Genomic DNA, 11,853 nt, shown 5'->3' with positions numbered 1-11,853 from the left:
TAACTCCATCGACAAGGTATGTAGGGCTTTCGCTATACTTTTCGGCATGACTAGAATTCGAATAAATGTTTATCGAATTGTTTCGTCGGATTCGAGTTATTTCACCTTCAACTTATAAAGATGCTTAGACCTGATCCTTTCTCATAGAGTGCTTACTTCAGAAAAATATCTATGAATTCTCGGTTTTCCTTGTTCCTTGTTTAAAAAGAACTAGAGCCTTTTTACTCGTTCTCATTTCGACATTCATATAAATCATGAATAAGGAACACTTACTTCAAAGGTATTCATAATACATAACTCTCATGTTCTTAGTACTTGTTGGCTCGTAGTTGAAAATTAAATATTTTAGCAACAACCATGATAGTCGAGGAATAATGATGATAGGCCACTTCGACTCTTCTTAGAATACGTCTTTTAAGGTTGGTTTCGCATTGCACCTATATAATTCATGATTTAGTATATGTATGTATTTACTTTCATTACCGAGCCGCACTATAGACGGCCGGGTATGACACATATTGTGTAACCACTGATCAGTTGGGATTACCGAGCTTCACGTGGCCGGGTACGATTCTACCGAACCTTTATTATGGCCGGGTATGTTATGGATATTATAGCCCCACATAGGGATTTATTATTATATAATGTGATATATTATAAGTAGCGATAGTGAACGACGATTTCACGAGCATACATTTATATCCAGGTTGAATTTTAGTTTCCTACCGAGGCTAGTTTCAGAATTCAAATTGTCTTTATATCTCTTCTCTTGTTAATTACATTTTTCATGTTACACTTGTCGCCCTACATATTCAGTACATATTTCGTACTGACGCATTTTTATGCGCTGTGTTCATGCCCACAGGTTTGGCTAGACAGAGCGGCGTGCCTCCTCAGTAGGACCCCCAGGATCAGCGTTAGGTTTCGCACTCCACTTCTTCGAAGTTGCTGACTTTGAGTCCATAGATACTATTACAGATGTATATATGTGGTTTTGGGCATGTCGGGGGCTTTGTCCCGCCCTGTTGAGATTGTCTTACACTCTTAGAGGCTTGCAGACTAGCGGTCATTGTATATATATATTTTTTTTATCGCCCTATCGGCCTTCTGGATAGTTGTTATACTGTTGTTGCAGCATTGTTGGCCTAGTTTATATATATATATATATATGTGTGTGTGTGTGTGTGTGTGTGTGTGTGTGTGTGTGTGTGTCGTGTTGTGCTCTTCTGCCTGCAGGTTATTATATTTCAGATCATATCTCATGGTTGGTTCGCTCGGGCCTTCGGGCATCGGGTGCTAGCCACACCTCCCAAGGTTGGGGTGTGACACTAAAACACAAGTAAAAGAGAGCAAATAATAGGTTAAAATTCCTACTTATCATACAACATGAGGAGAAAAACCTTGGAAGAGGCCAAAACAGACATTCTTGACTTTGATGCCGAAATTTCTAGGGCCTGAGAGCTTGAGTTGGTTGCTAAATAATGGACTCCCGGCACAGTCTGATGCTTCTGGTTCTTCTGTTTCCGGTTCTGAGTATTCGAGAACTGAAGAGGAATCGAAGGATGATGATGCTAAAGACCAAACTGGGGAAAATATCGAGCCATCGGTGGATCCACCTACTTCTTCCGAGGGCACAAACATTTCTCTTCCTCCTAGTTCCTAAAATGCTGTAGTTTAGCTTTTATTTTCTTTTTCCCATTCTTTTAACTTTGCCATTTTTGTCACGTTTTTGTAAATAAAGATAAAAAAATTTCTCAAGTATTGTTTGAGTATTATTTTCATTTGAATATCCATGCAAGTATTTAATCTTTGCATTTGCTTCAGAATTTTGGGCACATTTTCATTTCGTGCTTTGCTATGCGTAGTTTCGAATGCATTTTCTTTGAAGTACTTTGATTCCGAGCATTATCCTTTTACATGAGGGTTTCTATAAGTGTTTTGTGCAAGTTTACTTTTGTATCTTTTTGTATACGTCTTTGGGTGCATTCTTTCCTCGAAGGTATTTTGATTTCGGACATAAATTCTTCCGAAACCAACCCTTTAACGTGAAGGTTTCATAATAGATGGCCCTCTTATGTTTACAGTGCTCTTGAAGAGGACGTCTCCTGTTCATTATGGCACTAGCATTTGAAGTACTTATTTAACTTTGAAATGACAGAGCTAGTTCATCGTTCAGACAAGAAACAAGATAAAAACAAAAGGATTTCAACAACAACAACAACAACAACCCAGTATAATCCCACAAGTGGGGTCTGGGGAGGGTAATATGTACGCAGACCTTACCCCTACCCCGAAGGGTAGAGAGGCTGTTTCCAGGAGACCCTCGGCTCAAAAAAGCAACAGGAGATGATATATTAGTACCATAAAAATGCATAATAAAATAACAACAATATAAGAGATATGAAATACAGAATACGAAATAGATGGCCGGAATAGTAAAAACTAGCATGTAAAGCCCTGCATCAATAGACGACCAATGACATTTTTAGTCTAACTCCTAACTGGCTAGTCTCACTCTATTGTGCTGTAGAAGAAATTGTCATTGCTTGTGGCTATCTTGTACAACTTGTTTCTATGGGACTGGCTGTGCAGTCCCCGGTACCAATGACACATTTATATTTTCGAATTTTAGCTCCTGGTCAGTGTGGCATTTATTGATGTCATACCCTCATATCATCCCCCCTCCCCTAGTGTTTGATTGCGAAGAATGTGAATTGGAATACTGAAAGTCTTGTGCCTTTAAAGATTCTACCAATGAATTGCTAGATAATCCTCAACTAGACAACACACCTTACTTTCCCTTAGGAATCTATGCTATCGAGCGAAGGACTATCTAACAATCCTCTAGTGGTTTATGCTCGTGAACGGTCGGGTAGCCTCTGTCCGATAGCAAACTTAACTTCCAGTGGGAATTTTCTTTCGATCCAAAAATCATCTAACCGTCCCAAATGGAAACTTTGTTTTGCTATCGAAGGTCTTATTGCTACTGTCTTCGTAGTATGTTTTCTATCATTGCCTCATTAAAAATCTTGCCAGAAAAACCCAATTAGGACAAAAACTGAACGAAGGGAAAAAGAGTGTAGCACACACTTATCGCTCGGATAATGTTCATCAGCAATATTATCTTTTGAGGTATGCCACGTTCCAATTGTTGGGAAACTTGTCTCCAATTTGGTTTTCCAACTCGTATGAGCCTTTCCTAGTAACAACTAAAATATGGTAGGGACCTTCCCACGTTGGCCCCAGCTTCCCCACATTAAGATCCCGGGTATTTTGGATTACTTTCCTCAAAACCAAATGTCCCATTTTGAAATAACGAAAATTGGCTCTTCGATTATAATATCGCTTCATTCGCTACTTTTGAGCTGCCATTCTTACACGCGCCAAGTCCCTGTATTCCTCGAGCAACTCCAAGCTTATTAACATTGCTTCATTGTTCGATTCTTCATCTGCCTGGAAATATCACAAGGTGGGTTCTCCTACTTCCACCGGGATTAGAGCTTCTGCACTGTACACAAGGGAAAAAAGAGTCTCTCCAGTGCTCGATTTGGCTGTTGTTCGGTAGGTCCATAGAACTCTGGGTAACTCTTCAGGCCAATTGCCTTTTACCGCTTCCAACCTTTTCTTGAGGTTTTGAATAATCACTTTGTTTGTTGACTCCTCTTGACCATTTGCGCTCGGATGATAAGATGAAGAGGTGATCCTCTTTATCTTCAAATCTTCAAGAAACTTTGTAATTTTTGCGCCAATAAACTATGGCCCATTGTCGCATGCTATCTCTTTTGGTATTCTGAATTTGCAAATTATATTTTCCCACAAGAAGTTGACCACTTCGCATTCTTCGATCTTCTGATAAGGACCTGCTTCGACCCATTTAGAAAAATAGTTAGTCAAAATTAAAAGAAACCTTACCTTTCCAGGAGCTGGTGGGAGCGGTCCGACGATGTCCATTCCCCATATTATGAATGGTCACAGGGACAGAATCGAATGTAAGGGTTCTTCCGATTGATATACTAGTGGTGCGTAGCATTGGCACTTATCACATTTTTGTACGAAGTTTTTGGTGTCTTGTTTCATGCGGGGCCAGTAATATCCTGCCTGAACTAATTTCAGCACCAAAGAATCTACACCTGAGTAATTGCGACATATCCCTTCATAGACTTCTCTCATGACATACTTAGACTCTGACGCTCCTAAGCACTGGGCCAACGAGCTTTGGAAGGATTTTCTATACAATTGGCCCTTCTTGAAGCAGTAACGTGCAGCTTTGACACGTAACACCCGTGATGCTTTGGGGTCTTTAGGAAACTTCCCATGCTCGAGATAGTAGATTATTTCATTTCTCCCGTCCCAGACCAAACTAGCCAAATTTATCTCATAGTAACCATCAGTATCCAAGACTGAGTTCATCAATTGTACTACCGTTCCTAATAACGATCCCTTGATCCCTGTCGATGAGCCCAAGTTTTCCAATGCATCTGCTTCCGTGTTATCCTCCCTCGGGATATGAGTAATTGACCACTCCCAGAATCGTGCCAACATAGCCTGGAACTGTACCATATATTGTTGCATACGTTCCTCTTTGTTGTCAAAGATCCCGTAGACCTGATTTGCCACCAGCTGTGAGTTGCATTTGATTTCAATGACCTCGAAATCAAGTCCCCATGCCAATTCGAGCCCTGCAATCAAAGCTTCATACTCTGTTTCATTATTAGTTAAAGGGACCGTTCTGATAACTTGCTTTAAAGTTTTCCCTGATGGCGTGATTAAGACTATTCCGAGACAGGACTCTTTTATGTTAGAAGCTCCATCTGTAACTAAGGTCCAAAACCCCGATGTCAATTCCGACACCATTAATGCCTTCTTGGTTGCCGGAGGCAAAAGTCCCGGACTGAAATTGGCCAGAAGTCAGCCAAGACTTGCGACTTAATTGCAGTCATCAGTTTATATTCTATATCGAATTTGGTCATTTTGACGGCCTATTTGGCCAACCCACCCGAGAGCTCTAGTTTATGAAGGATGTTCCACAAAGGGAAAGTAGTAACCACAACTATCGAGTGACACTGAACGTAGAGCCTTGGCTTTCGAACGACAACTGCGAGAGCTAAGGCCAGTTTTTCCAAATGTGGGTAGCGAGTTTCTGCTCCCGTTGAGTTTTTGCTAATGTAATAAATGGGAGTTCACCTTCATCTTCTCATACTAAAATTGCACTTACCATAACTTGTGAAACTGCGAGGTAGACTATCAATGTTTCTCCTTCTTTTGGTTTTGAGAGCAATGAAGGACTAGACAAGTACTTCTTCAAGTCCTTCAAGGCTTGCTGACACTTCGGTATCCATTTGAAATTATTTTTCCTTTTGAGCAATGCGAAGAAGCGATGAAATTTTTTCGATGATGGGGAAATGAACCTGCTAAAGTTGTTAATCTCCTTGTGAGCCTCTGGACTTATTTTAGATTTGAAAATTGATCTGGATATCCTCTATGGCCTTGATCTTGTCGGGGTTTAACTCAAGTCCCCTTTGTGAGACCAGGAATCCCAAAAACTTACCAGAACTGACCCAAATGTGCACTCATTGGGGTTAAGTTTCATGTTATGCTTCCTCAGAATGTCGAACATTTCTTGCAAATGCTTAAGGTAGTCACCTGCATTTAAAGACATAACGAGAATATCATCTATATATACTTATATAGTCTTTCCTATTTTCTTTTTGAACATCTTATTCAGGAGCAGTTGATAAGTGGCTGTGAGCACGTGATTTTTGCCTCAAGAAAACTACTCCAAAATAAATCAAAAATAAAATTAATTTCTTTTAGTGTGCAATTTTAGAAATTGTGTTGCGTTTATTAATTGTTTGTGTTTTGTCCGTAAATGTTTGCTTTGTTATAATTAAAAAAAATTAAAATAAAAATACATGTTTCATGCATATCTAGGATTTAATTATGCATTTAATAATTGAGTTAATTAAAATAAAATCACAAAAAATATGCATGTTTCACTATGTGATTAATATTTTGTCTATGTGTTAATAATTGTTAAAGGTTGATTAAATGTCTTGTAAAGTTAATTCTTGTTTTTATAATTTTAATTAGGATTTTAATAATTAAATTGGAAAATTTAAATTAGGAAATTGAAATGGATTCTGAACATTAAAAAATCGGGCCTGGACTGAAATCCAGGCCCAAACAAAATTTTTTAACCCTCCACAGCCCAATCCCAACACTCCCATGTCCGGTCCAATTCAAACAAACCAAATGACGGCGTTTGGTCATCCTTCATCAAGGGCCGTTGGATCAAATCCAACCAACGGTTGAGATCCTACAAACCTAACCCGTGATCCTTACCCGATCCAGTACCCGGTTCAACCCGTCCCCCCAACTTAAACCAAACGACATCGTTTGGTTAAGTGAATAGATCCTGGCCACTCATTCTACCTGATCTAACGGTCAACATCAATCCACCCCGTCCCTATATAAGTCCAAATCCCTACCCCGACCCCCTAACTAAACACCCCCCTCTTCACTATTCATCATCTTCTCCGAAAGCACACCCCTAACCCTAGCCGCCCTAGCATCCCATCGCCTGAAACCCGGCGGCAACAATGCCGCCGGTCACCACCTTAACACCCCGGAACCCCCTGACCATCCTCTATCCAATAATGTTAGCCACTTGGCTCGAATCCTCCTGAAGGTTCTCGAATCTTCATTTGAAGATTCGAGCCAAACTCAGATCTAAACCAAACAGCCCCTAATTAACACCATAGCATCCTCTATCCATCCTCATCACGGATATGTTAGTTGCATGGCTCGAATCATACTGGAACTGCTCGAATCTTCATTTGAAGATTCGAATGAAACCTGACCCTATACCAACCTACCTCAAACTCACACCAGTTACCCACCTGACCTCCCTCGTGCCTAGAATACCATTGGTTTGATTCGAATCTGCCCAGAAGTGTTCGAATTTAAAATCCAAGAATCTGAAACCCTAAAAACTTTCACTCGTGGAATCTGTCCAATCCAAATGAGAGATTGAGGTCTAAGAGACTTTAATCGAGGTATTCTCAGTTGAGAATACTTCGAATAAAGTCTGTTCAGCCTCAAAAAGGTCCAAGTCCAAGTCGACCCTGTGTCCGTGTGAATTAAGGATTCAGAGGTATTTTTTCTACTTCTTTTTGTTTCCTACGTATGTATAGTTGTTTGTTTTAATAACCTGTGTAATTTTTCATATTTTTGTTTATTTAATTCTGTGATTCTGTCTCCTACCCGTCTACTTGATCAAAATGTGAATTGTTTCTGTTGGTTATGATTATTTACAATGTGTGTAATCGACTCGATTAAGTTCGTCGATTAGTTGTGTTATAAATCCTGTTTCTGAAAATGTTGATTGAAACAACCTGTTTTGGATGGATTATTTTGTTGTAATCAGTTGTTTCGTATTTGATAGTCAGTTGATTAATACTCGTTTGTAAATCAATAAGTCTGTCAAAATAAATGTTGTGTATATGTTGTTTCCTGAACATTAAGTTTCAGGGCATTGTCAGTATATTGACAATGCTCCTATGTTTGTTTGATCTTAGTTCAATGTTGAAGTTCAGTTTAACTTGTTATGTTGAATTCAGTATAATGTTGTTGTGATGTTGGGTTTGAATTCAAGTTTACAGGGGTTGGGTAGATACAACTGGGTTAGGAAGTTGATTAGGATTGGTTCTAGCTGTTTAAATCAGAAGGATAATTAAGCCTGGACAGATTTTAAAATCTGTTTTGTAACAAATTTTAAAATCTGTTTTGTATCAGATTCTGAATTTTAGTTTAAAGACAGTAATAACATTAGGATTTCAGGGGCATTTCTGGGAATGAAACAGTAAAAAACAATGTTAGTGCTAATGTGTTGGAAGTGGAATGTTAGTGGCTTTTAATTTAATGGGATAATGGGAAACAAAAGGTAATGGAATGCTGGAAATCAGGAAAAGAGTCACTTAATGGGATTTAAAGTTTTTAAAAGCAGATTTTGGATATGATTTTCTGATTTTAAAAGAAAGAAGGGGTCCGGGCAGCACTTAAGAGAAGGGGGGCAGACCTGTATAAATACAGGGACAGACATTAGAAGAAAGGATCTGATTTTTAAGGCATTAGGGGAAGAAGGGAATTTTAAAAGAGAGATCAGATTTTAGAAAGAGAGATTTTGAGATAGATCAGATTTTTTTTAGAAGAGAGAGACAGAGAAAAATCTGAAAATAGAGAGAGATACATTGAGAAAAATCAGAAATAGAAAATCTGAAAAAAAGAGGAAGAAAACAGAAAAAGAAACAAAAAAGAGAACACACACACACACACATACAATCTGAAACAGACGTAGAAGAAGAAAAGAAAAATCAGAAACATTGTTTTCTGGAATCTGCCCGGGTCTGTTTATTGGTATTGTTTGGTTCAAATCTGAAATTTTTCTTAAAATTCCGTTACTGCTCGTCTGGTTTCACGGGTTTTGATCAAACCTGCTGAGTTACTGGTATATTCTATTGCTTTGTTACTGCTTCTACTGCTGAAATCTACTTCTTCTACCTTCAATTCCATGTACATATCTGTAAACTCATGTCTTGCAAAGCTTTCAACATGACAAATAAATGAAGCTCGAATTGTAATTCTGTCTTCAATACATTTGAGTTCGTTAGTTTAAATTTCAGCTTTGTTTCATGTTGATTAACTAGTAGTGAGTTCGACACAATAGCTATAAGTTAATTGTCTTATTTTGAAATTCGTATAAAAGTTTTGTAATAATGTTATCCATTTCGAAATCTCATTAGTGTAGTTGAATTGTCAAAATAGGGAACATGGCAGAAAGATGGCCATTATTTAAACTTTATGGTATTGTTAGTTAGGTATAAAATAATATGGAAAATATCAAGGAAAAATACATTATTAGTCTATTTTGTTAGTTAGTTAGTTGTTGTTTAAAGCTAGGTGATGTTGGTTGCATTTTGTTATATTATGGCATAACAATGGTTATGTTTACAATCAATAGTGGAAAGTCGCATTAGTAAAATCCGGTATGTTCATAATGTCAAAAATATGGCGAATAGTGTTGTATGCAATATCATTTTATTAAGTCAACAGGTAGATTTGTTCTCTTTCTTAATAACAAAGGGCCTAGGAATTTTACAATGCGAAAGTTAGCGTTTTCCAATAGTTCGCATAGGTTGAGAATAGAAATCGTTTCGATTATGTATATCCCAAACTCAATCATAAGTAGAATTAACTAAAATAGTCATGCATATCGGATTAAGAACAAGCGATGTAGAAGTAGATTAGATTTATAACGTGTAACAATTTTAAGAGTGCAAAAATAGCATTCGTTGCAAAAAGAATAATGAGAATTCTTCGAAAATATCATTTCCTTTCAAGAATTGATTTTTTTTAGTTTCATACGCTATTCACATTTTTAGTATACATATGTTGTATTTACTAAAAAATAGTGTTAATCATATGTTTATTCTTATCTTTAAATTTGAATAGCTTGGAGGAATGTAATTAATACGCGAAAAATATAATCAGCGGTCAACATTTAATAAATTGTGAATTCTTTTCAAAGAATTTAAGGGCATCTCAAAAATGGGAATTTCTCATGATTTTCACATAAAAATGTATGAATATAATAAACAATTTGTGGAAAATCCATAATACCATTACGAATATTTTGCGCGATTAGGGATGCGTTCGCGTAACCTGATTATATTTTTAAAAAATAAATTCGGATTATGCGTTCGCGCAACTTCGAGCTAATATTTAATAAAAGGGATTTCTCCAAGGATGTTAAAATAATTTCATATAACCCGAGATGTGTAGTTCACTGTTTAATCATACAAGGGCGACGGTGTTCTTAATTTTATTTCTAACTTCGAACGTATGATTTTTTTTATAATAAAAAAAATATTATCAACCTTTTGTGTACATGTATGCGTGGCACGATTCTCTGCAGTTATAAAAGGTATATAATACGAATATACGTACTTGTAATTCGTTTATATAATTGTAAACAATAAACAGAAGCGGTAATAAAATCAAGTAGCAAGAAAAAGGGTATTTAGTAAAATCAAGATAATTAAGCCAAGAATAAAAACAGTTGAGCGACCGTGCTAGAACCACGGAATTCGGAAATGCCTAACACCTTCTTCCGGATTAACAGAATTCCTTACTCAGGATTTCTGGTTCGCAGAATAACAAACAGAGTCATATTCTCCTCGATTCAGGGATTAAAACTGGTGACTTGGGACGCCTTAAAATTCCCAGGTGGCGACTCTGAAACAAATAAACAAATCACGTTTCGACTGTCCTTTAATTGGAGAAAACTCCCTACGCACCCTAGCGGGGGCGGAAATAGGAGGTGTGACAGCTCTAGCGACTCTGCTGGGGAGAAAAGTGGTGTAACCTGTAACCCAGAACCACTGGTTCAGGGTTTAAAGAATTCGAGCTTAAAATAACTGTGATAATTGGCTTTATTTACTATATGATTTTCAACTGTTTATATGCTTAATATGCTAAATGTTGCTTTTTACCGTTTTAATATTATTTGAATTGTGGATATATACAACTGCTACGAAACCCCCTTCTTTCTGAGTCTTCTAAATTTATGGTGCACATGTGCGCGTGGCCCACCTTTCTGTTAAAGTCATACCAAATAAGACGAAGTTGGGACAAGTAACTAGGCCGGGTAGACTTTCGTGCTCCCGGTACGTTGCCCCCACTTTGGCTCAAACTGTTCGTTTGGGTAAGCCAGGTTTAGAACAATATGCCTCAGGTTTTTACCTAGAATAACTCAGCCATGTACTGGATCCCTAGTAGGAACGTCTATTTGCATCATGTACATCTGACCTTGGAGACTCAACACAGGGGTTGGGTCTGTCTAGGACAGGTGAACCCGAAATAAAAAGACCATCCCGATGCATCCTACTTGCTACCTGTGCATTCATTTGCCTCGAATATGCTTGTTGACCAGCTTAATTGAAATCATTGTGAGAACCGAGGAATAAAATGGGTTGTTTTAAGAAATTCCCAAAAGAAAATTAGTTTTAAATCTTGAAATAAAGGTGTTTAATAAATAAAAAATTGAAAATGATTTTTTTATATATTTTCAAAATGAGTCTTGACTTTATTAAAATTAAATTTCAGATACAAAATGAGCACCACACAAAACCCCCCATCCACGAATACAGACGAGTTTCTATTTCAGCTTCAAATGTGGTGGTATGAATTAGGCGAAGATGGTCAAAAATGGGTCGTCAAGCATTTGGGAAATCTCACGGATATTATGAAAGTTAAACCACGTGATGATATGATTACGGCGTTAGTAACTTTTTGGGACCCTGTTCACAATGTCTTTCGTTTCTCTGATTTCGAGCTTACTCCTACATTAGAGGAGATAGCTGGATATGCTGGTTTTGACGGAAGTCTAAGAAATCAAAACCTGATATTCACAAAGGCTCCCTCGGTACATCGATTCTTCGGTCTTCTGAACATCAGCAGTCAAATCAGGAAAAGCAATGTCATCAATGGATGTTGTTCTTTCAACTTCTTGTATTCAAGGTTCGGAAAGCCAGATGGATTTGAAATTCATGAGAAAGGCCTTACTAACAAGCAAAACAAAGACACCTGGCAGATTCACCGTCACTTCGCCTTCATAGTGGCTTTTCTAGGAATCATGGTCTTCCCAAACAAAGAGCGAACAATTGATATTCGCACGGCAAAAGTTGTACAGGTCCTCACCACCAAGGAAAATCACACCCTTGTCCCAATCATTCTCTCAAACATTTATCGGGCGTTGACTTTATGTAAATCAGGAGCAAAAGTCTTCGAATGATG

General features: G+C 37.7%; 1 protein-coding gene across 1 annotated transcript; it reads right to left on the bottom strand.

The window, feature by feature from the left end:
• Positions 1–3,354: 3,354 nt before the first annotated feature.
• Positions 3,355–4,854, bottom strand: LOC142176084 (uncharacterized). Its single transcript, XM_075243150.1, has 2 exons — positions 4,117–4,854; positions 3,355–3,453 (listed from the first exon to the last, which is right to left on the bottom strand). Exons 1-2 carry the CDS (start codon positions 4,852–4,854, stop codon positions 3,355–3,357), a joined length of 837 nt encoding a protein of 278 aa, XP_075099251.1.
• Between the last annotated feature and the right edge of the window lie 6,999 nt (positions 4,855–11,853).

The sequence above is a fragment of the Nicotiana tabacum genome, chromosome 22 (assembly GCF_000715075.1).
Source record: "Nicotiana tabacum cultivar K326 chromosome 22, ASM71507v2, whole genome shotgun sequence".
Classification (NCBI taxonomy): domain Eukaryota; kingdom Viridiplantae; phylum Streptophyta; class Magnoliopsida; order Solanales; family Solanaceae; genus Nicotiana; species Nicotiana tabacum.
The sequence above is the reverse complement of the archived record's forward strand: the minus strand, read 5'-3'. Positions and strand labels throughout refer to the sequence as shown.

Coding starts and splice junctions, on each gene's coding strand:
- LOC142176084 (XM_075243150.1), bottom strand. CDS start 4,854: ATGGTGTCGGAATTGACATCGGGGTTTTGGACCTTAGTTACAGATGGA. Junction 3,454..4,116: donor ACTCAGGTGTAGATTCTTTG/GTGCTGAAATTA, acceptor TGATATTTCCAG/GCAGATGAAGAATCGAACAA.